We start from the raw sequence: 23,754 nt of genomic DNA, 5'->3' as shown, positions 1-23,754 counted from the left end.
CCAGCTGTGCCCCCCCCAGTCCAGCTGTGCCCCCCTCCATCCAGCCCCGCCCCCTCCAGCCCTGCCCCGCCCCTCCAGCGAAGCCCCGCCCCTTCCCCTTCGCCCCCGCTCCTCCCCTGGCTCCGCCCCCTTCCCTCCGTAGCCAATCAGCGCTGTCCCCGCCCCTTTCCCCGTGCGGGATCACTCCCCGCTCCCCGCCCATGAGCTTCACAGACGTGTGGGCGGGGCACCCCAGAGGCGACGGGCCAATGGCGGGGCGCGTCTCTCGGGACCAATGGGAAGCGGCGTTTTGGCGGTGCGCAGGGCGCTGGAGCGGCGGCCGGGCCGGCGGGGAGCGGGGCCCGGGGCCCGGTAACGAGCCCGGGGCGGTGGGGGAGCGGCTGGGACGGCGGCTGGGAGGGCGGGGGGAGGCTGGGACGGGGTCAGGGATGGGGTCTGAGGGGCAAGGACCGGGATTGGGGGCCCGGATATGGGGGCCAGGCGGTTGGGGCCTGCGGGATGGGGCCTGCGGGGGGGGCCGGGGCCTGAGCCCTGGGTGCGAGGGGCCCTGTCAGGCCGAGGGGTGGGCTGCGTGGGGCTGGGGGCTGCGTGGGGCTGAGGGCCGTGTCAGGCCGAGGGGTGGGCTGCGTGGGGCTGGGGGCTGCGTGGGGCTGAGGGCTGTGTCAGGCCGAGGGGTGGGCTGCGTGGGGCTGGGGGCTGCGTGGGGCTGGGGGCTGCGTCGGGCTGGGGGCCGTGTCGGGGCCGAGGGGCGGGCTCTGTGAGCCTGGGGGCTCTGTGGGGCTGGGGGCCGTGACGGGCCGAGGGGTGGGCTGCGTGGGGCTGGGGGCCGTGTCAGGCCGGGGGGCGGGCTCTGTGGAGCTGGGGGCTGCGTGGGGCTGGGGGCCGTGGCAGGCCGAGGGGCGGGCTGCGTGGGGCTGGGGGCTGCGTGGGGCTGGGGGCTGCGTGGGGCTGAGGGCCGTGTCAGGCCGGGGGGCGGGTTGCGTGGGGCTGGGGTCCTGTCGGGGCCGTGGGGCTGGGGGATCTGTGAGGCTGGGGGCCCTGTCGGGGCCGAGGAGTGGGCTGCATGGGGCTGGGGGCTGCATAGGGCTGGGGGCTGTGTCAGGCCAAGGGGCGGGCTGCGTGGGGCTGGGGGCTGTGTCAGGGCCGTGGGGCTGGGGGCTCTGTGGGGCTGGGGGCCGTGTCAACACTATGGGACGGGCTGCGTGGGGCTGGGGGCTATGTCAGGACTGAGGGTTGGGCTGCCACGGGGCTGGGGGCTGCGTGGGGCTGGGGGCTGCGTGGGGCTGGGGGTTATGTCAGTGCTGAGGGGCCAGCTGGTTTTGGGCTGGGGGCTGCGCGGGGCTGCGTGGGGCTGGGGGCTGCGTGGGGCTGCGTGGGGCTGGGGGCTGCGTGGGGCTGGGGGCTGCGTGGGGCTGGGGGCTGCGTGGGGCTGGGGGCTGCGTGGGGCTGGGGGCTGTGTGGGGCTGGGGGCTGCGTGGGGCTGCGTGGGGCTGGGGGCTGCATGGGGCTGGGGGCTGTGTGGGGCTGCGTGGGGCTGGGGGCTGCCATGGGGCTGGGGGCTGCGTGGGGCTGGGGGCTGTGTGGGGGCTGCGTGGGGCTGGGGGCTGCGTGGGGCTGGGGGCTGTGTGGGGGCTGCATGGGACTGGGGTCTGTGTGGGGCTGGGGGCTGCGTGGGGCTGCGTGGGGCTGGGGGCTGCGTGGGGCTGGGGGCTGCGTGGGGCTGGGGGCTGCGTGGGGCTGGGGGCTGTGTGGGGGCTGGGGGCTGCGTGGGGCTGCGTGGGGCTGGGGGCTGCGTGGGGCTGGGGGCTGCGCGGGGCTGCGTGGGGCTGGGGGCTGCGTGGGGCTGGGGGCTGCGTGGGGCTGCGTGGGGCTGGGGGCTGCGTGGGGCTGGGGGCTGTGTGGGGCTGCGTGGGGCTGGGGGCTGCGTGGGGCTGGGGGCTGCGTGGGGCTGCGTGGGGCTGGGGGCTGTGTGGGGGCTGCGTGGGGCTGGGGGCTGCGTGGGGCTGGGGGCTGTGTGGGGGCTGCATGGGACTGGGGTCTGTGTGGGGCTGGGGGCTGCGTGGGGCTGCGTGGGGCTGGGGGCTGCGTGGGGCTGGGGGCTGCGTGGGGCAGGGGGCTGCGTGGGGCTGGGGGCTGCGTGGGGCAGGGGGCTGCGTGGGGCTGGGGGCTGTGTGGGGCTGGGGGCTGCGTGGGGCTGTGTGGGGCTGGGGGCTGCGTGGGGCTGAGGGCCGTGTCAGGCCGAGGGGTGGGCTCTGTGGGGCTGAGGGGTGGGCTGCGTGGGGCTGGGGGATCTGTGGGGCTGGGGGCTGCGTGAGGCTGGGGGCCATGTCGGGGCCGAGGGGTGGGCTGCATGGGGCTGGGGGCTGCATAGGGCTGGGGGCTGTGTCAGGCCAAGGGGCGGGCTGTGTGGGGCTGGGGGCTGTGTCAGGGCCGTGGGGCTGGGGGCTCTGTGGGGCTGGGGGCTGTGTCAACACTATGGGACGGGCTGCGTGGGGCTGGGGGCTATGTCAGGACTGAGGGTTGGGCTGCGTGGGGCTGGGGTCTGCGTGGGGCTGGGGGCTGCGTGGGGCTGGGGGTTATGTCAGTGCTGAGGGGCCAGCTGGTTTTGGGCTGGGGGCTGCGCGGGGCTGCGTGGGGCTGGGGGCTGCGTGGGGCTGGGGGCTGCGTGGGGCTGCGTGGGGCTGGGGGCTGCATGGGGCTGGGGGCTGCGTGGGGCAGGGGGCTGCGTGGGGCAGGGGGCTGCGTGGGGCTGGGGGCTGCGTGGGGCTGCGTGGGGCTGGGGTCTGCGTGGGGCTGCGTGGGGCTGGGGTCTGCGTGGGGCTGGGGGCTGCGTGGGGCTGGGGGCTGCGTGGGGCTGTGTGGGGCTGGGAGCTGCGTGGGGCTGCGTGGGGCTGGGGGCTGTGTGGGGTGGGGGTGCCCCTGGGGGGCTCAGCTTCCTGCAGGAAGGTGCCCCTGCCGCCAGCCACCTCCTTCCCCTCCTGCCACCAGCCCGGTGGTCCCGGTGGTCCCAGCGCCTTCCCCTTTGCCCCTCCCCAGCCGCCCTGGACTTTGCCTCCTCCCTCCCCCCAGTCGCTGCCACCGCCGCTGCCTGGAGCTCCTGGGGGGGGGTCTTCAGGCCCCCCCTGCCTGGCAGCTGGGTGCTTTCGTGCCCCAACCCTCCAGAAACACCCCAAAACCACAGAGCCAGGGGGCAAACTGCCCCAGGGGATGCCAGTAGCAGCGTGGGGACGTGGCCCATAGCTTGAGGGGCTTCAGCTGGGCTGTGTTTGGGGGGAACCCACCCCCCTATTTCCCCCCCTGAGGCCTGGAAGGGGCCCAGCTGCATCCCTGGCGATGAGCTGGGTGCTCCCCGTGCCTGAGCTGAGCTTGCAAAACAGCTCCTCACCCACTTCCCTCTTCCTTCCAGGCCTTTAGCGTGGAGCCCACGACACCCAGGAAGAAGAAACCACCACTGCAGAGGCCAAAATTGGGGTGAAACCCAGAAGGTTTGTGTCTGGAACTCAGTGTTTGCCCCTGGTTGTGAGTCACAGAGGGTTGGAGCAGGAGGGGATGGAGGGGTTGGGGAAGGGGGAGGAGGTTCAGTTTGTTTATCAACCTGTTGCTTGAGGAAATCCAGATTCCTCTGAGTCCTGTTTTCCCTGATCCCAACCCAAATTTCAGCCCTTTCTCCATGCCCACTGACAGCAGCAAGCTCAGGGTGTAAAAGTCACTGTTAAAAGCTTCTGTGAAGGGGGTTTCTTAGGGTGTGTGGAGGGTGTTTTGGGGGGTGCTGAGCTCTTGATGCCCAGTTCTATCTCTCTCCCTGGTCCCTGGGGAGTGAGGAAGCCTCTTCTGGATTCCCACTCTCCTCCCCAGGAGGGAATTGGGGGAAATCTGCCAAGATTTGGCTCTTTCCTTGCTGAAGTAACGCTGTCACGTGCTGGGCCTGCAGAGGCTCTGGAGAGGTGCTTTCCTGAGGGGGCTGGAGCCCCTCACCCACACCCCCTGGAACAGAATTCCTGGGAGAAGGGGGCTGCTTCTGGCACCTCTCAGTTTTTATACCCCAGGTGAACTCTCTGCCCCTCACCCAAAGCTTTTTGGGGGTGAGACCAGCTCGTTTCACTTCTCCAGTCCCTCTTCTGGGCACAAGAGTGGAGGAAACCCCCCGTGCCAGGGGCGTGGGCAGCGAAGTGTGGTGCTTGAAGCAGCTTTTTACCCCCCTCCCAGCATTGGGGTTTGCTCCCCAGGTCGGTTTCCATCCCCCTGTCACCAGGGTGGCAGCCTTGGGGCTGATCCTGCCCCTTGGCAGGGGATAAACCCACTGGGTTCTGCTCCCTGGGCTGTGTTTGGTGCCGGTGTGGCACGGTGAAGCTGCTCTGGCAGAGGCTGCAGGGCTCTGCTGGCACAGGGGTTGGTTTCAGGGGGAAGAGCCAGGAGTGATGCCCCTGCTGAGACGTGGGGGGATCTGGCTGCTCTGTTCTCACCAGTGGCTTTGCTTCCCTCCTCCCCAGGTGAGAGCAGCAGCACCACCACCCCCCTCCCCAGCCCGGCAGCGCCTCTGGACAGCGGCCCTGAGTGATGCTTCATCGGACGGCGAGGTGCCTGGGGTGGGGGGCTTCCAGTCACCCAACTGGGAGAGACTGGTGGTGGGGGGGGGGCCCAGTCACCCAACTGGGAGAGACTGGTGGTGGTGGTGCTGGTGGGGCCCAGTCACCCAACTGGGAGAGACTGGTGGGGACCACCCAGTCACCCAACTGGGAGAGACTGGTGGTGGTGGGGCCCAGTCACCCAACTGGGAGAGACTGGTGGTGGTGGTGCTGGTGGGGCCCAGTCACCCAACTGGGAGAGACTGGTGGGGACCACCCAGTCACCCAACTGGGAGAGATACTGGTGTGTGTGTGGGTGTCCAGTTGCCCAACTGGGAGAGCCTGGTGTTAGGGGGGTGCCCAGTTGCCCAACTGGGGTGGAGGGGGTTGCCCAGTCACCCAGCTGTGAGAGACTGGTAGTGGTGGTGAGGCACCCAGTTACCCAGCTGGGAGAGATACTGGTGTGTGGGGGGATGCCCAGCCACCTAACTGGGGTCAGGGGGTCGGGGGGGACACCCAGTCACCTAACTGGGAGAGATACTGGTGTGTGGGGGGGTGCCCAACCATCTAACTGGGGTCAGGGGGTTGGGGTGGGGCACCCAGTCACCCAAGTGGGAGACATACTGGTGTGGGGGGCGATGCCCAGGCACCTAATTGGGGTCGGGTGGGGCACCCAGTCACCTAACTGGGAGACATACTGGTGAGTGGGGGGATGCCCAGTCACCTAACTGGGGCTGGGGGGGCACCCAGTCACCCAACTGGGAGAGATACTGGTGTGTGTGGGGATGCCCAGCCACCTAACTGGGGTCAGGGGGTTGGGGTGGGGCACCCAGTCACCCAACTGGGAGAGATACTGGTGTGTGTGGGGATGCCCAGCCACCTCACTTGGGTCGGGGGGGCACCCAGTAACCCAACTGGGAGAGATACTGGTGTGTGTGGGGGTGCCCAGCCACCTAACTGGGGTTGGGGGGGCACCCAGTCACCCAACTGGGACAGACTGGTGGTGTGGTGGGGCTCCCAGTCCCCCAGCTGGCAGAGCCTGGCTGGTGGCGCTGGGTGCCCATCCCCACCTGGCTGTGACCGCTGCCATCCCCCGCGCAGCCGCCATGTCTCTGTGCCGGTGCACGGTGAAGCACAGCGAGTCGGACGCCGACGGCTGCGGCGCGGCCAGCGCCGGCCTCCGGGTGTGTCTGCACTGGGGCGGCGGCGAGGAGCGTGAGCGCTGCCACTCCTACGCCCAGGGCTCGCTCAGCGCCGAGGAGATCTGCATCGACCTGGCGCGCAGGATCGGTGAGCGCCGGCACCGCGGCACCCCCGGCACCCCCAGCTCACACAGCCACGGGCTGGGTTGGGTTGGGTTGGGAGGGACCCCAAGGGTCCCAGAGCTCCAACCACAGGCAGGGCCACCAACCTCCAGGCCTGGAGCTACACAAGGTTGCCCAGGGCCCCAGCCAACCTGGGCTTGGACACCCCCAGGGACGGGGCACCCACCCCCTCTCTGGGCAGCTGATCCCATCCCCATCCCCATCTCCATCCCCATCTCGTCTCCATCCCAATCCCAATCTTATCCCCATCTCCATCCCCATCCCCATCTCATTCCCATCCCATCTCATCCCCATCCCCATCTCATCCCCATCCCCATCTCATCCCCATCCCCATCTCATCCCCATCCCCATCTCATCCCCATCCCCATCTCATCCCCATCCCCATCTCATCCCCATCCCCATCCCCATCCCCATCTCCATCCCCATCTCATCTCCATCCCAATCTTATCCCCATCCCCATCCCCATCCCCATCCCCATCTCATCCCCATCCCCATCCCCATCTCCATCCCCATCTCATCTCCATCCCCATCCCCATCCCCATCCCCATCCCCATCCCCATCCCCATCCCCGTCCCCGTCCCCGTCCCCATCCCATCCCCATCCCCATCCCCATCCCCATCCCCATCCCCATCCCCATCCCCATCCCATCCCCATCCCCATCCCATCCCCATCTCATCTGTCATCCCATCTCTATCCCCATCCCCATCCCATCTCCATCCCAATCACAGAATCCCAGACTGGTCTGGGTTGGGAGGGACCCCCTAAGGGTCCCAGAGCTCCAACCCCCTGCCACAGGCAGGGACACCAACCTCCAGGCCTGGAGCTCCACAAGGCTGCCCAGGGCCCCATCCAACCTGGCCTTGAACACCCCCAGGGTGTTTCCTGAGCTCTGGGACCCTCCTGAGCCGCGGTGTCCGGTCACTCTGAGCTCTGGTGCTGCCACTCCCTGGTACCTGGTACCTGGCTGGCAGCGAGGGCAGCTGTGGGGGTTTGGGGCACCCCTGTGCACCCTGAGCTCCTGAGAAGCGGGGTGGGATGTCCCTACCCCAGGCTCAGCTCCAGCCAGTGGGGCTGTGAGTTACTGGAGGGTGAAGAAGGGCGATTACTTCACCTCTGACTCATCAACACCCACGTTTAACGAGCGCTCTGCCTGGGGGGGGCTTTTCCCACCCCAGGGGGGCTGTTCCTGGGGTGGGGGGCAGCCAGGGTCTCCTTGTGTCCCTCAGGAGAAGGTTTTGGGTCTCAACTCACCCTCACTTCATGGGTTTTACCCACTTCCCCTCGCTGCAGTCTGAGCAGCTCCACACTGCTGGGCTGGAGGAAGAGCTGCTGAGCTTTCCTCAGGTGTGCTGGAAGGACAGACACCCCCTGGAAGGACAGACACCCCCTAGAAGGACAAACACCCCCTAGAAGGACAGACACACACCTCTCTCCTAATGGGGCTCTTAAATACCTGGGGGCTTGTCAAGCAGGGATGAGGAGGGGGCTCAGTGGGGTTTGTGCTGCCGGTGGAACGGGGAGGAGAGGGGTGAGGTTTGGTTCAGTCTGGCCTGGTTGGGGTTTGAGTTTGTTACTTGTTTTCCCATGGGCTCAGCAGCCCCTGACAGGAATTTTCCCTTCTCTTCCCCTTCCCTTCCCCTTCCCCTTCCCCTTCCCCTTCCCTTCCCCTTCCCCTTCCCCTCTCCTCCCTGGCAGGCATCACGCCGCTGTGCTACAGCCTCTTCGCCCTCTACGACCCCCAGAACCGCGTCTGGCTCCCGCCCAACCACGTCTTTACGATCAGCAAAGACACCAACCACAGCCTGCTGTTCAGAATGAGGTGAGGCTGCTTCCCCCTGCCCTGTGCCCCTGCTCCCCATGCCCTGTGCCCCTGCTCCCCCTGCCCTGTGCCCCTGCTCCCCCTGCCCTGTGCCCCTGCTCCCCATGCCCTGTGCCCCTGCTCCCCCATGCCCTGTGCCCCTGCTCCCCCATGCCCTGTGCCCCTGCTCCCCCATGCCCTGTGCCCCTGCTCCCCATGCCCTGTGCCCAATTCCTGCCTCCTCGTGCCCTGTGCCCTGCTCCCCGTGCCCTGTGCCCTGCTCCCCCATGCCCTGTGCCCCTGCTCCCCCATGCCCTGTGCCCCTGCTCCCCTGCTCCCCCATGCCCTGTGCCCCTGCTCCCCCATGCCCTGTGCCCCTGCTCCCCATGCCCTGTGCCCCTGCTCCCCTGCTCCCCCATGCCCTGCTCCCCTGCTCCCCTTGCCCTGCTCCCCTGCTCCCCCATGCCCTGTGCCCCTGCTCCCCCATGCCCTGTGCCCCTGTGCCCCTGCTCCCCATGCCCTGCTCCCCTGCTCCCCCATGCCCTGTGCCCCTGCTGCCCCATGCCCTGTGCCCCTGCTCCCCATGCCCTGTGCCCCTGCTCCCCATGGCCTGTGCCCCTGCTCCCCTGCTCCCCCATGCCCTGTGCCCCTGCTCCCCCATGCCCTGTGCCCCTGCTGCCCATGCCCTGTGCCCCTGCTCCCCATGCCCCGTGCCCCTGCTCCCCCATGCCCTGTGCCCCTGCTGCCCATGCCCTGTGCCCCTGCTGCCCATGCCCCGTGCCCCTGCTCCCCCATGCCCTGTGCCCCTGCTCCCCCATGCCCTGTGCCCCTGCTCCCCATGCCCTGTGCCACTGCTGCCCCATGCCCTGTGCCCCTGCTCCCCTGCTCCCCATGCCCTGTGCCCCTGCTCCCCCCTGCCCTGTGCCCCTGCTCCCCATGCCCTGTGCCCCTGCTCCCCCATGCCCTGTGCCCCTGCTCCCCATGCCCTGTGCCCAGTTCCTGCCTCCCCATGCCCTGTGCCCAGTTCCTGCCTCCCTGTGCCCCAGCTCCCGCCTCTCCTGGCACCCAGCCCCGCTGAGCAGGAGCAGAGACGCTCTCAGGGCATTACCAGGGTTGCACCATTTGTTTTCCTGCCCTTGGGTCACCTGTAGCCTGTCCAGATTTGCCTGGAAAATGTGTGTGGAGGTTGGCAGGGAGCCAGGGAGTTGTGGAAGCAGCAGGGCTCCTTTCTGTGGCGCTCAGAAGCACTCAAGGAGGATACAGGATGTATTTGGAGCCTCTGCATCTCCCTTGGCATGGAAAAGCTGTGTCCCTGTTCCTGCTGCACCTCCACCCTGCTCTCCCTGGCTGATGCAGCCCTGCTGCCCCTGGCTGGAGGCTGATGCAGCCTGTGTCCCCACCTTGGCTCCATCCCCAGACAGGACAGTGTCCCCTCTGAAGTGTTTTTAGACCCCTGGGAGTTCCTCTCAGCGAGCCAGGGCTCTGGCATCGCCCCCAGCTGCCCAGGAAGGTGGCAGCTGGTCTTTATCCATGTCCTTGCAAGACACTGGGCTTACCCAGGGCTGATGGGATGGTGATGGGATGGTGATGGTGTTATTAGGAGAGGTTTTCCAGGCTGGGCTTGGGGGCACGGCGTCGGTTTGGCTTGGTTGGTCTGAATTATGGCAAAGGGACAACAACACAAAGGAGAAAGGGAAAACACAGAGAATTATTAGCCTGGTTTCTAGGACCTGTAGTAGCTCCTCCTTCCTGGGGAACCATGGTGGAGTGAGCTGGGCCAAGGCCTCTCCCCACAGCCGCCCCACGGTGCTGATCACAACCCACGCAGCACCGCGCCGGCTCCCGCCTCACCGGGCCACTGCCCGCTGGCGTGGCCCCTGGATCCCAGGGCCCCTGGATCCCAGTGCCCCCTGGATCCCAGGGGGGCTGAAAGGGGGGGCTGTGGGGAGCCCTGCTGCCTGGAGCAGCTACAGGACTTGGGCTTTTTGGGGCCACAGAGGCATTTCTCCTGCAGCACCCAACTAACCCCGGCACGGTAACCGCACGGAGCTGGGGGGTGAGCAGTGGGGATGGCTCCCTCTGGGGGGTTGGGGGTTGGGGATTGGGGTTTTGGGGGCTCTTCTTTCCCTTCTCTCTTTAATTCATGGTGTTTGAACCTGGAGGGGGGGGATGGACACTCCTCTCCCCAGCTGCACTCTAGTTTTGGGAGCCCAAACTGGGCTGGGGAAGAGCGTTGTGGGGAAGCGCTGCTGCTGGGGAGGGGTTTGCAGGTCAGGATGGGTTAATTAGGGGCTCTTAACGAAGCTCTGCTGGTGGGGGATGCGCTCAGTGCGCTGTGTGGTGCAGCTCACCCTAAAATGTGGTGGGGAAAGCTGAAAGGCACCAGTCTGGGAGGCAGGAAGAGGTGCTTCCCCTTGGCCTCCAGCAGCAGGGCCGCTGCCTCGTGCTCGGGGAACGTGTGTTGAGGACGTGGCCGGTTCTCCTCTTGGCAACAGCAGCTTGGACGAGTCTGGCTCTTCAAAACCCCCCCAAACTCCCACCCTGGGACATCCTTTAGGGCCCCTCTCAGATCTTTGGGGCCAGACTGTGTCTCTCCCATCCCCACAGACGAGCCTCACTCTCCTCTCCCCTCCCCAGGTACTATTTTAGGAACTGGCACGGGATGAACGAGAAGGAGCCGGCGGTTTATCGCAACGTGCCCCGGCAGAGCGACTCCCCTGAGGAGAAGCTGCAGGGAGGAGCTTTGCTGGACAAATCCTCCTTTGAGTACCTGTTTGAGCAGGTGAGGAGCAGCGCTGCTGCCTTGGTGGGGGGGGGCTAGGAACTGGAGGGGGGGGATTTTCTTCATCTGGTTGGATCTGGCTCAACCCTGTGGTCATGGATCTGCGTTTCCATCTGTAAGGGTTTTGTTTAGGGGACAAACCCAGCTGTAGTTTTGCTCTCAGAAAGCTTTTATCCTGCTTGTAACCTCCCTGGGTGGCTGGGAGCTGAGTGAGGGGGGAGCTGAGTGAGGGGGGGGATCCCGTTGCGCCTTGAAGATGAAAGAAATAAAGAAGGAGAAGAAAGAGCAGCGTGGTTCCCCCTCCCCTTTACTCAACGCTCCCTTTTTCACAGGGAAAGTTTGAGTTCATCAATGACGTGGCATCGCTGAAGGACCTGCAGACAGAGCAGGAGATCCAGAGGTTCAAGAACGAGAGCTTGGGCATGGCCGTGCTCCACCTCTCGCACATCGCCATCAGGAAGGGCATCTCCCTCGAGGAGGTGGCCAGGAAATACAGGTGCCTACCCAGCTTGACAGCCCTGGGGACAGGCACCTTCTGCTCTGCAGCTGTCTGAAAGGGTTTCTTCTGGTTCCTCTCCTCCCTGAGGACTTGTTTTGGGTGATGGAGACACCCTTGCGCCTCTTAGAGGCTGCGCATCTCGCTGCAGACACCGTGCTGACTCCTTATCCCCCCCTCCTTCCCACAGCTTCAAGGACTGTATCCCGCGCTCCTTCCACCGCCAGATCCAGCAGAACAACTACCTGACCAGATTCAGGATGAAGAACGTCTTCAAGAAGTTCGTGCAGCGCTTCCAGCGGCACACGGTCAGCGCGGGCAGGCTGACGGCCCAGGACGTCATGTACAAGTACCTGGCCACCCTGGAGCACCTGGCGCCGCGTTTCGGGAGCGAGCTGTACCCCGTGCTCTCCTTGGACACCTCCTCTGAGGGGGAGAAGGTGCAGCTGTACCTCAACGGGGGCCGCTCGCCGCCGGAGCAGCATGCGCTGCTCCCCAAGGACCAGCCCGTCACCCATGAAGTCCTGGTCACCGGCACCAGTGGGATCCAGTGGCGGCCGGTGCCCGTGGAGGTAGTTGGGTGCTCAGGTTCCTCACTGGTGGGTGGGAAGAGCTGTTCACATCCAAACCCCATCCCACACCAGCTCCTTGTCGCCAGCTCGTGCTCCTGGGAGTTCCCTCAGGCTCTGTGGGCGCCCCAGCTTCCTTCCCAACTCTTCCCAGTTTGGCCAGTAAGCACTGCAACCTGTGCCAGCTCCTTGTCCCTGCTCCTGGGATTTCCCTCAGGATTGGTGGGCACCCCAGCTTCCTTCCCAGCTCTTCCCAGTTTGGCCAGTAACCACTGCAACCTGTGCCAGCTCCTTGTCCCTGCTCCTGGGATTTCCCTCAGGATTGGTGGGCACCCCAGCTTCCTTCCCAGCTCTTCCCAGTTTGGCCAGTAACCACTGCAACCTGTGCCAGCTCCTTGTCCCTGCTCCTGGGATTTCCCTCAGGCTCTGTGGGCGCCCCAGCTTCCTTCCCAACTCATCCCAGTTTGGCCAGTAACCACTGCAACCCGTGCTGGCTCCTTGTCCCTGATCCTGGGATTTCCCTCAGGCTCTGTGGGCGCCCCAGCTTCCTTCCCAACTAATCCCAGTTTGGCCAGTAACCACTGCAACCTGTGCCAGCTCCTTGTCCCTGCTCTTGGGATTTCCCTCAGGCTCTGTGGGCGCCCCAGCTTCCTTCCCAACTCAGCCCAGTTTGGCCAGTAACCACTGCAGCCTGTTGGTGCCATCTCCCATCCGCAGGAAGGGCTGGAACTGACGCCTTGTTGTCTCCCCACCTCTGCAGCACGTGGAAAACTCCTCCCACCGTGGATATTTCGGGAGGAAGAGCAGGAACAAAGAGCAGGAGGTCAAGGGCACAACCCAGGCAGCGGAGCGGAACGAGCCAAAATGGGCCCATTTCTGTGACTTCCGGGAGATCACACACGTCGTCATCAAGGGCTGTGGGGTCACCATCCACCGGCAGGACAACAAGTGCCTGGTGAGTGGGCTGTGGGGTCACCATCCACCAGCAGGACAAGTGCCTGGGGAGTGGGGTGTGGGGTCACCATCCACCGGCAGGACAACAAGTGCCTGGGGAGTGGGGAGTGGGGTGTGGGGTCACCATCCACCAGCAGGACAACAAGTGCCTGGGGAGTGGGGTGTGGGGTCACCATCCACCAGCAGGACAAGTGCCTGGTGAGTGAGGTTTGGGGTGTAGGGTCACCATCCACCAGCAGGACAACAAGTGCCTGGGGAGTGGGGTGTGGGGTCACCATCCACCAGCAGGACAACAAATGCCTGGGGAGTGGGGTGTGGGGTCACCATCCACCAGCAGGACAAGTGCCTGGGGAGTGGGGTGTGGGGTCACCATCCACCAGCAGGACAACAAGTGCGTGGGGAGTGGGGTGTGGGGTCACCATCCACCAGCAGCATAAGTGCTTGGTGAGTGGGGTGTGGGGTCACCATCCACCAGCAGGACAACAAGTGCCTGGGGAGTGGGGTGTGGGGTCACCATCCACCAGCAGGACAAGAAGTGCCTGGGGAGTGGGGTTTCTCCCCCTGACCCTCCAGCTGCCCCCAGGAGCCCGTAGCTGCATTTCAGAGACGGGGGATGGGGGGGAAGGAATCAAAGCTGGGAAAACCGAGGGGGTTTTGCCCAGCTTCCGGAGCGTTACGCTCCCTTCCTCAGTCTGGCCAGAGCGCAGGTGGATTCTGAGCTGCTGGGGGGTGGCCTCTCCCCCTGGTTCCTTGCAGGAGGTGGTCCTGCCCTCCCCGGAGAGCGCGCTCTCCCTGGTCTCGCTGGTGGACGGGTATTTCCGCCTCACGGCCGATTCCAGCCACTACCTGTGTCACGACGTGGCGCCGCCGCGCCTGGTCATGAGCATCCTCAACGGCATCCACGGGCCCATGCAGTAAGTATGGTCCTTCCCCAGGGAGGGAAGGAGTGGGGAGGGGTCTCCCAAGGCCCTGCTGTATCCCTAAGGGGCTGGTTGGAAGCTCTTTCCCCTTCTCCTGCTGCCAGGGAGGAGTTTGTCTTCTCCAAGCTGCGGCGGGAGGAGCAGGAGGAAGGACTCTACATCATCCGCTGGAGCGTCCTGGACTTCAACAGGATGATCCTCTCCGTGGTGAAAAGGGGCCATCAGCAGGTGAGATGCCATCCCAGGGTGGCATTCCTGGGAATGCTGAGCACTGGGAGTGGGTAGGGATGAGCTGGGCTGAGCTGGTGCCGCTCTGGGAGCTGCGGGGCACATCCTGACAGTGTCTCTGCCAGGCTCCTGGGGCACAGGGAGCCCTCAAGTACCGGCAGTTCCGCATCCAGAAGAAAGGAAACTCCTTTGTGCTGGAAGGGTGGGACAGAGAGTTCCCCACCCTGCGGGAGCTCCTGGACGTGCTCAAGGGCTGCACGCTCAGGTCTGGCGATGAAAGCTTCACGGTGAAGAGGTGCTGCCCCCCCAAACCTGGAGGTATGAGGGGTGGGTGGGTCTTCCTTCCGCCGGCCCCCAGGAGCGAGGGTTCCCCAGGGGTTGTTCTGAGCCTGAGTGTCCGTCTGTCCCTCCCCTCCTCTGGCAGAGATCTCGGACCTGCTGATCACCAGGAAGGTGAAGGACAGTGCCAAGCAGATCCTGAACCTCACCCAGCTCAGCTTCCACCAGATCCGCAAGAACGAGATCACTCAGGTTGTGTGAGGGGGAGCTGTGGGGCTGGAGGGGGGGTTGCGGGGCTGGAGGGGGGGTTGCGGGGCTGGAGGGGGGTGTGCGGGGCTGGAGGAGGGGGTGCAGGGCTGGAGGGGGGGATGCGGGGCTGGAGGAGGGGGTGCAGGGCTGGAGGGGGGGATGCGGGGCTGGAGGGGGGGGTGCAGGGCTGGAGGGGGGGGTGCAGGGCTGGAGGGGGGGATGCAGGGCTGGAGGGGGGGTGCAGGGCTGGAGGGGGGGATGCAGGGCTGGAGGGGGGGGTGCAGGGCTGGAGGAGGGGGTGCAGGGCTGGAGGGGAGCAGTGGGGCTGGAGGGAGGGTGGTGGGGCTGGAGGGGGGGTGACAGGGCTGGCAGGGGGTGGCGGGGCTGGAGTGGGGGCTGGAGCAGGGCAGCAGGGCTGGAGGGATGGGTAGGGGGGCTGCAGGTCTGGCAGGGGGTAGCAGGGCTGGAGGGGGCAGCAGGGCTGGAGGGGAGCAACAGAGCTGGAGAGGGGGCAGTGGGGCTGTGGGGGGGGGGGCCGTGGGGCTGGAGTGGGGGCAGCAAGGCTGGAGGGGGTCTGCAGGAAGCTTCCCCCCTCACCGAGGGGGTGCTCCTACACCCCTGCAGAGAGGAGAAGGACTTTTGGGGCAGCTGTGGGGTTGGGTTTGGCTCTTTGTTCCCTCCCTTTCCAAGGAGAAAGGAGGTGGAAAGAGCCGTGTAGAGGCCACGCTGGCCAAGCATCCTCAGCAGCGGGCTGAGATGGGGGAGAATTGGCTGGAAGTTCCCCCACCACACACCCCACCTGGGCTCTGACCCTACCCCCAATCCTCTGCCCACCTCCAGCGAGCCCACCTGGGCCAGGGCACCCGCACAAACATCTACGATGGGGTGCTCACCCTCTGCGGCGCCGGCGGGCCCGAGGACGAAGCCGAGTACTTCTCCACCGAGCAGAACAACAACAGCCGCGAGATGCACGTGGTGCTCAAGGTGCTGGATCCCAGCCACAGGGACATCGCCCTGGTGAGGCCCCCTTCTGCCTTGGGGGAGGGAAGATGGGGTGTAGAACCTCTCCAAGGTGTGCTCTGAGAGACCCTCCTTTTCCTCACCCCACCACCCCAGGCGTTCTTTGAGACAGCCAGCCTGATGAGCCAAGTGTCCCACGTCCACCTGGCTTTCGTGCACGGAGTCTGTGTGAGGGGCTCTGAGAGTGAGTACAGAGCCCTCTACCTGCCGTGGATGGGGCTGCTTTGGGGGCTGGTGCCTTTTCCCCTGGCTGGGCCCCCGGGGAAAACAGCTCCTTCCTCCCCAGACATCATGGTGGAGGAGTTTGTGGAACACGGACCTCTGGACGTGCTGCTGCGCAAGGAGAAGGGACGGGTCACCGTGGGCTGGAAGATCACCGTGGCCAAGCAGCTGGCCAGTGCCTTGAGCTATCTGGTAATGGGGCTGGGAGCTGGGGGCTTCCTGGCAGGGAGTGGCACTGGGGGCAGGGAATGGCACTGGAGACAAGGAATTGGGAGCAGGGAACTGGGGCAGGGAACGGCACTGGAGGCAGGGAACTGGGGGCAGGGAATGGCACTGGAGACAGGGAACTGGGTGCAGGGAACAGCACTGAAGGCAAGGAACTGGGAGCAGGGAACTGGGGCAGGGAACGGCGCTGGAGGCAGGGAACTGGGTGCAGGGAACAGCACTGAAGGCAAGGAACTGGGAGCAGGGAACTGGGGCAGGGAACGGCGCTGGAGGCAGGGAACTGGGGACAGGGAGTGGCACTGGAGGCAGGGAACTGGGGGCAGGGAATGGCACTGGAGGCAAGGAACTGGGAGTAGGGAACTGGGGCAGGGAACTGGGAGCAGGGAACTGGGGCAGGGAACAGCACTGGAAGCAGGAAACTGAGGCAGGGAACTGGGGGCAGGGAGTGGCACTGGAGGCAGGGAACTGGGGGCAGGGAGTGGCACTGGAGGCAGGGAACTGGGGGCAGGGAACTGGAGGCAGGGAACGGCACCATGAGCAGGGAATGGCACTGGAGGCAGGGAACTGGGGGCAGGGAGTGGCACTGGAGGCAGGGAACTGGGGGCAGGGAATGGCACTGGGGGCAGGGAACTGGGGGCAGGGAACAGCACCATGAGCAGGGAATGGCACCGGGGGCAGCATCTGAGCACCTCCTGTTCCAGCCGCGCCCACCAGTCCCGCCGGCAGCGTGGCAGGGAGGCTCTGCCAGGATTTCCTCCCCCTTCCAAGCAGCCAGCCAGCCCGTGAGCAGGTTGGGGCAGCTCATTGCAGCTCGGAATGCTGCATCCCAGCTCCAGAGCTTCCTTTCCAGGGGAAAAGGAAAGAGCAGCAGCCGATGGGTTCGCTGCCTTCTCAGCTCCCCGGGTTTCCAGCCAGCAGCTTGGGCAAGCTCTCTGCCTGCTTGTGAGGACATGCACCCCAGCACTGGGGAATCCTCCTGCTCCTTCCCTTCCCCCTGCCCTGGGGGTTCAGCTTTTCTGCAGAAGGCTAATGAGGCAGGGAGGTGACACTGTAATTAGAGAGAGGGAGGTGATTAAGAGCCGGGAGCTCTGCATTTTCATCTGCTGCTGGAATCCATCAGTTTTGACCTCAGTATGAAGACTCCCTGGGGGGGTTCCTCTGAGATTTATTGATCCCCCCCACACACACACCCCTTTTCACAGGAGGACAAGAACCTGGTGCATGGCAATGTGTGTGCCAAAAACATCCTGCTGGCCCGGAAGGGGCTGGAAGACGGGTCGGTGCCGTTCGTCAAGCTCAGCGACCCCGGCGTCAGCTTCACCGTGCTCTCTCGAGAAGGTACCTGTCTGTTCCCTGCTTGAACTGAGCTGAAAGGGGGGGTTCTGAGCTGAAAATCCAGGTGGTTTCCCCCCCACCCCCTGCTCCTGTAGCCCAGGTCCCCCCAGGAGCATGGATGGTGCCTGGGTTGTTTTGCCAAGGCCTGGCTGGCCTCTCGGGCTGTAACTTTTAGCAGCACGTGGCATTTTGAAGCTCTGGATCTGTAAATCCTCTTCACAGAGGCTGGTGGGGCTGGAGGGGGCTGTGGGGCTGGAGGGAGGGGGGCTGTGGGGCTGGAGGGAGGGTGGCAGGGCTGGTGGGGGGCAGCAGGGATGGAGGGGGGGATGGAGCAGGGCAGCAGGGCTGGAGCAGGGCAGCAGGGCTGGAGTGGGGGCAGCAGGGCTGGAGGGATGGGTAGGGGGGCTGCAGGGCTGGCAGGGGGTGGAAGGGCTGGAGCGGGGCAGCAGGGCTGGAGGGATGGGTAGGGGGGCTGTAGGACTGGCAGGGGGTGGCAGGGCTGGAGGGGGGCAGCAGGGCTGGAGGGATGAGTAGGGGGGCTGCGGGGCTGGCAGGGGGTGGCAGGGCTGGAGGGGGTCTGCAGGGCTGGAGTGGGGGCATGGGGGCTGTGGGGCTGGCAGGGGGTGGCAGGGCTGGAGGGATGAGTAGGGGGGCTGCAGGGCTGGCAGGGGGTGGCAGGGCTGGAGTGGGGCAGCAGGGCTGGAGGGGAGCAACGGAGCTGGAGAGGGGACAGTGGGGCTGGAGTGGGGGCAGCGAGGCTGAAGGGGGGCTGCTGGCTGGTCACAGCCCCTCCACAGCTCCATGGGAAGCCCTGGGGATCTTCCCTGGGATCTCTCCAGCTGGATCCTCAGCCTCCCCTGGCTCTGCCTGCCCTGTCTCCCAACAGAACGTGTGGATCGCATCCCTTGGATCGCTCCGGAGTGCGTCCGGGACGTGAGCAGCCTCAGCACCGCCGCCGACAAGTGGAGCTTCGGCACCACCCTGCTGGAGATCTGCTTCGACGCCGACGTCCCGCTGAAGGAACGCACCCCTTCCGAGGTGATCCCCCTTCTCCTCCCTCTCCTCCAGCTTGGGATGGACCCGTTTTCCCCTTCCTGACCTGGGGGTGGGTGTCTCTCCACTCCCCAGAAAGAAAGGTTTTATGAGAAGAGGCATCGCCTGCCCGAGCCGTCCTGCAAGGAGCTGGGCACCCTCATCTCCCAGTGCCTCAGCTACACCCCTGGGGAGCGGCCGTCCTTCCGCACCATCCTGAGGGACCTCACCCAGCTCCAGCCACACAGTAAGGCTTGGGGTAGGGAGGTGGGGGGCTCCTGATCTCCTGGGGGGTGGGAGAGGGTGTTATGACCCTGTTGTTTCCCCTCTCTGCCTCAAATCGAGTGGGGTCTGGGCAGTGGTGGGGTGGGGTTGGCTGTGGAGACAGTAGGAGGGGGAGGAGAGCGTGAAAAGAGGAGAGGGGGGAAATGAGAATGAAGGTTAAAAAGGGGGTGAAAGGGTTAAAAATGAAAGGGGAAAGGCAAAAGGAATGAAAAAAGGGGAAAGGAAAGCAGGAAAGGGGGAAAGGGGGAAGAAAAAAGTTGTAAAAAAGGGTTAAAAAGGAAAAAAAGGGGGGAAAAGGTAAAAAGAAAAGTAGCAAAGGCAATCCTTTTGGGGAGCAGGGACTGGGAGAGAAAAGAGGTGACCTCTCTCTCCCCTCACCCCCTGTCCTGTCCAGATCTCGTGGACGTCACCTCGGTGAACCCCGACTTCCCGGTGTCGGACCCCACGGTCTTCCAGAAGCGCTACCTGAAGAAGATCCGGGAGCTGGGGGAGGTGAGGGGCACCTGGGGGTTCCCCAGAGCCCAGAAACCCCCCGTCCTGGCTTGGGGGTCCCCAGCAGAGTAAAGATCTGGATCCGTATGGATCAGGAAGGGGCCAATTTGGGGTGGTTTAGAGCCAGAGGCAACCCAAGGGGAGACGTTGTGGGTCTCTGTGACTCCCTGAGAGGGGTTGGGGTTGGGCTGGGGTGGGGATTGGGCTCTTTTCCCAAGCCGTGGGATGGGAGGAAACAGCCTGGAGCTGTGCCAGGGAAGTTTTGGGCTGGATACAGGGAAGGATCTCCTCATGTAAATCCCTGTGGGGCAGGGAGGAACCCTGAGGGCAGCTGGATGGGGTGTGTGGAGCAGGAGGACTCTCCCCTGTAGCAGGTTATCCTGGTGCTGCTCCACTTCCTTCCCTCCAGTCACCTCTCCATGAGCCAGCATCCTTCCGGCCCCCTTTCCAGTGAATCCCAGTACACCACTGGTCAGAAGTCCTTCTTCCCAGCTCCTCCTCACTGGGGACTGCTCCTTTCTCTCTCCAAGAACTTTTTATTACCTCTGTGGAAAACGTTCCAGGGAGATTTGTTTGTTGGGGTGGGAAAAGCTTTTCCTGGTGGGACCTGGCAGCCTCTCCCAGTGTTTTTGGGGTGGGAAAAGCTTTTCCTGGTGGGACCTGGCAGCCTCTCCCTGTGTTTTTGGGGTGGGAAAAGCTTTTCCCGGTGGGACCTGGCAGCCTCTCCCTGTGTTTTTGGGGTGGGAAAAGCTTTTCCTGGTGGGACCTGGCAGCCTCTCCCTGTGTTTTTTGGGGAGGGAAAAGCTTTTCCCGGTGGGAGCTGGGACCTGGCAGCCTCTCCCTGCGTTTTTTGGGGTGGGAAAAGCTTTTCCTGGTGGGACCTGGCAGCCTCTCCCTGTGTTTTTGGGGTGGGAAAAGCTTTTCCTGGTGGGACCTGGCAGCCTCTCCCTGCGTTTTTTGGGGTGGGAAAAGCTTTTCCTGGTGGGACCTGGCAGCCTCTCCCTGTGTTTTTGGGGTGGGAAAAGCTTTTCCTGGTGGGACCTGGCAGCCTCTCCCTGTGTTTTTTGGGGTGGGAAAAGCTTTTCCTGGTGGGACCTGGCAGCCTCTCCCTGTGTTTTTGGGGTGGGAAAAGCTTTTCCTGGTGGGACCTGGCAGCCTCTCCCTGCGTTTTTTGGGGTGGGAAAAGCTTTTCCTGGTGGGACCTGGCAGCCTCTCCCTGTGTTTTTGGGGTGGGAAAAGCTTTTCCCGGTGGGACCTGGCAGCCTCTCCCTGTGTTCTTGGGGTGGGAAAAGCTTTTCCTGGTGGGACCTGGCAGCCTCTCCCTGTGTTTTTTGGGGTGGGAAAAGCTTTTCCTGGTGGGAGCTGGCAGCCTCTCCCTGTTTTTGGGGTGGGAAAAGCTTTTCCTGGTGGGAGCTGGCAGCCTCTCCCTGTTCTTGGGCAGGGTCACTTCGGCAGGGTGAGTCTCTACTGCTACGACCCCACCAACGACGGCACCGGGGAGATGGTGGCGGTGAAGTCGCTCAAGTCTGGCTGCAGCCAGCAGCTGCTCACCAGCTGGAAGAGGGAGATCGAGATCCTCAAGACGCTCTACCACGAGAACATCGTCAAGTACAAGGGCTGCTGCAGCGAGCAGGGTGGGGCAGGGGGCACGGGCAGGGGGCACGGGCAGGGGGCGGGGGGCATGGGCAGGGGGCCGGGGGCATGGGCAGGGTGAGGCAGGGGGCACGGGCAGGGGGCAGGGGGCATGGGCAGGGTGGGGCAAGGGGCACGGGCAGGGGGCATGGGCAGGGGGCACAGGCAGGGGGCACAGGCAGGGGGCGGGGGGCACGGGCAGGGGGCGGGGGGCATGGGCAGGGTGAGGCAGGGGGCACGGGCAGGGGGCAGGGGGCATGGGCAGGGTGGGGCAAGGGGCACGGGCAGGGGGCAGGGGGCATGGGCAGGGTGAGGCAGGAAGCATGGTCAGGGGGCACGGGCAGGGGGCACAGGCAGGGCGCAGGAGGCACAGGCAGGGGGCACGGGCAGGGTGAGGCAGGGGGCAGGGGGCACAAGCAGGGTGAGGCGGGGGCAGGGGGCATGGGCAGGGGGCACGGGCAGGGGGCGGGGGGCATGAGCAGGGTGAGGCAGGGGGCACGGGCAGGGGGCACAGACAGGGGGCAGGGGGCACAGACAGGGGGCAGGGGGCATGGGCAGGGGGCACGGGCAGGGGGCGGGGGGCATGGGCAGGGTGAGGCAGGGGGCATGGGCAGGGGGCAGGAGGCACAGGCAGGGGGCAGGGGGCACAAGCAGGGTGAGGCAGGGGGCATGAGCAGGGGGCAGGGGGCACGGACAGGGAGCAGGAGGCATGGGCAGGGTGAGACGGGGGCAGGGGGCACGAGCAGGGTGAGGCAGGGGGCACGGGCAGGGGACAGGGGGCATGGACAGGGGGCAGGGGGCACAAGCAGGGTGAGACAGGGGGCACGGGCAGGGGGCAGGGGGCATGAGCAGGATGAGATGGGGGGGCAGGGGGCACGGGCAGGGTGAGACAGGGCAGGGGGCACAGACAGGGGGCACAGACAGGGGGCAGGGGGCACGGGCAGGGTGGGGCAGGGGGCACAGACAGGGGGCAGGGGGCACGGGCAGGGTGAGGCAGGGGCCAGGATTGAGTTCCCCCAGGAAGGGGGATGGAGACAACCAATGTCCCTGCGATTGAGATGGGTCGATCTCGATCCCCCTTCCTGGCAGAGGGTTGGGCTTTGGGGGTACCTCGGGCTTGTTTCCCCCCCTCTCCTCATCAGGGTCAAACTCCCCCTTCATCCTCCTCTTCCTCCTCCAGGAGAGAAGATCGTGCAGCTGATCATGGAGTACGTGCCCCTGGGCAGCCTGCGCGACTACCTGCCCAAGCACCACCTCAGCCTGGCACACATCCTGCTCTTCGCCCAGCAGATCTGTGAGGTGAAGCCTGAACTGGCTCCCCTCCTGCTTGGGGCTCCCCTGAGACCCCCTAAAATGACTCTTACTCCCCCAAAAGATCCCCCTGAACCCCCTAAAATGGCTCTGACCTCCCAAAAAATGCCCCTGACCCACCTAAAATGGGTCTTACGCCCCCAAAAGATCCCCCTGACCCCCCTAAAGTGGCTCTGACCCCCCTAAAATGGCTCTTGGTCCCCCAAAAAATCACCCTGACCCCCCTAAAGTGGCTCTGACGCCCCAAAAAATCCCCCTACCTCTCTAAAATGGCTCTTTCTCCCCCAAAAAATCCCCCTGACCCCTCTAAAATAGCTATTAGCTACCAAAACGATCCTCCTGACCTCCCTAAAATGGCTCTTACTCCCCCAAAAGATCCCCGTGACTCCCCTAAAATGGCTCTTAGTCCCCCCAAAATCCCCCTGAACCCCCTAAAATGGCTCTGACCCCCCTAAAAATCCCCCTGACCCCCCTAAAATGGCTCTGACCTCCCAAAAAGATCCCCCTGACCCCCCTACAATGGCTGTTACTCCCCCAAAAGATCCCCCTGACCTCCCTAAAGTGGCTCTCAGCCCCCTAAAATGGCTCTTACTCCCCCAAAAAATCCCCTTGACCCCCCTAAAATGCCCCTGACCCCCCAAACCTCCCCCTGACCCCCTGTCTCCCCCCTCCCCAGGGCATGGCCTACCTGCACTCCCTGCACTACATCCACAGGGACCTGGCCGCCCGCAACGTGCTGCTGGAGAACGAGAACGTGGTGAAGATCGGGGACTTCGGGCTGGCCAAGGCCATCCCCGAGGGGCACGAGTACTACCGGGTCTGTGAGGACGGGGACAGCCCCGTCTTCTGGTGAGTGGGGGGACAGGGGGGGATTTGGGGGGCTGGGGGGGGATTTGGGGGGGATGTGGGGGGATTTGGGGCCATCCCCGAGGGGCACGAGTACTACCGGGTCTGTGAGGACGGGGACAGCCCCGTCTTCCGGTGAGTGGGGGGACAGGGGGGGATTTGGGGGGCTGGGGAGGGGCCAGGGGGGGATTTGGGGGGGATGTGGGGGGATTTGGGGCCATCCTCAAGGGGCACGAGTACTACCGGGTCTGTGAGGATGGGGACAGCCCCGTCTTCTGGTGAGTGGGGAGTCAGGGGGGGATTTGGGGGGCTGGGGGGGGATTTGGGAGACAGGGGGGGATTTGGGGTCCATCCCTGAGGGGCACAGGGTGGGGACAGCCCCGTCTTCTGGTGAGTGAGGGGATGGGGGTGCTGGGGGCCGGGGGGGTATTTGGGTGCCGCAGTGGGGGGTGCTGAGTAGGTGGGGTGCTGGGCAGTGGGGGGTGCTGAGCAGGGGGGGTGCTGGGCAGTGGGGGGTGCTGGAGGGGGGTGCTAAGCAGTGGGTGGGTGCTGAGGGGGGTGCTGGGCAGAGGGAGGTGCTGAGGGGGTGCTGAGCAGCGGGGGGGATGCTGAGGGGGGTGCTGAGCAGCAGGGTGTGCTGAGGGGGGTCCTGGAGGGGGTGCTGGGCAGTGGGGGGATGCTGAGGGGGGGGCTGAGTGGGGGGGTGCTGAAGGGGGGTGCTGGGGGGGGTGATGAGCAGGGGGTGCTGGGGGGGTGCTGAGGGGGGGTGCTGAGTGGGGGGGTGCTGAAGGGGGGTGCTGGAGGGGTGCTGAGGGGTTGCTGGGGGGGGGGGTGATGAGCAGGGGGTCCTGGGGGGGTGCTGAGGGGGTGCTGGGCAGTGGGGGGGTGCTGGGGGGTCCTGGGGGGGTGCTGAGGGGGTGCTGGGCGTTGGGGGGGTGCTGGGGGGTCCTGGGGGGGTGCTGAGGGGGTGCTGGGCAGTGGGGGTGTGTTGGGGGGTCCTGGGGGGGTGCTGAGGGGGTGATGGGCAGTGGGGGGGTCCTGGGGGGGTGCTGAGGGGGTGCTGAGTGGGGGGGGTCCTGGGGGGTGCTGAGGGGGTGCTGGGCAGTGGGGGGGTGCTGGGGGGTCCTGGGGGGGTACTGAGGGGGTGCTGGGCGTTGGGGGGGTGCTGGGGGGTCCTGGGGGGGTGCTG

At 65.5% G+C, this 23,754-nt stretch overlaps 1 protein-coding gene across 1 annotated transcript; it reads left to right on the top strand.

Annotated features, from left to right (window-relative positions):
- Positions 1–321: 321 nt before the first annotated feature.
- Positions 322–22,572, top strand: TYK2 (tyrosine kinase 2; the record flags this gene model as incomplete). Its single annotated transcript, XM_084277811.1, has 23 exons — positions 322–351; positions 3,407–3,485; positions 4,491–4,577; positions 5,667–5,855; positions 7,586–7,709; positions 10,326–10,470; positions 10,803–10,966; positions 11,157–11,538; positions 12,296–12,490; positions 13,246–13,403; positions 13,514–13,637; positions 13,763–13,955; positions 14,062–14,168; positions 15,006–15,182; positions 15,282–15,369; positions 15,472–15,599; positions 16,835–16,970; positions 17,854–18,005; positions 18,096–18,246; positions 18,679–18,776; positions 20,218–20,410; positions 21,589–21,707; positions 22,396–22,572. Exons 4-23 carry the CDS (start codon positions 5,672–5,674, stop codon positions 22,570–22,572), a joined length of 3,195 nt encoding a protein of 1,064 aa, XP_084133937.1. The 5' UTR covers positions 322–351; positions 3,407–3,485; positions 4,491–4,577; positions 5,667–5,671.
- Positions 22,573–23,754: the final 1,182 nt, after the last annotated feature.

This window comes from Gallinula chloropus (genome assembly GCF_964237585.1).
Source record: "Gallinula chloropus genome assembly, chromosome: 36".
Classification (NCBI taxonomy): domain Eukaryota; kingdom Metazoa; phylum Chordata; class Aves; order Gruiformes; family Rallidae; genus Gallinula; species Gallinula chloropus.
Note: the sequence above shows the minus strand (reverse complement) of the source record. Positions and strands in the feature narration are given on the sequence as shown.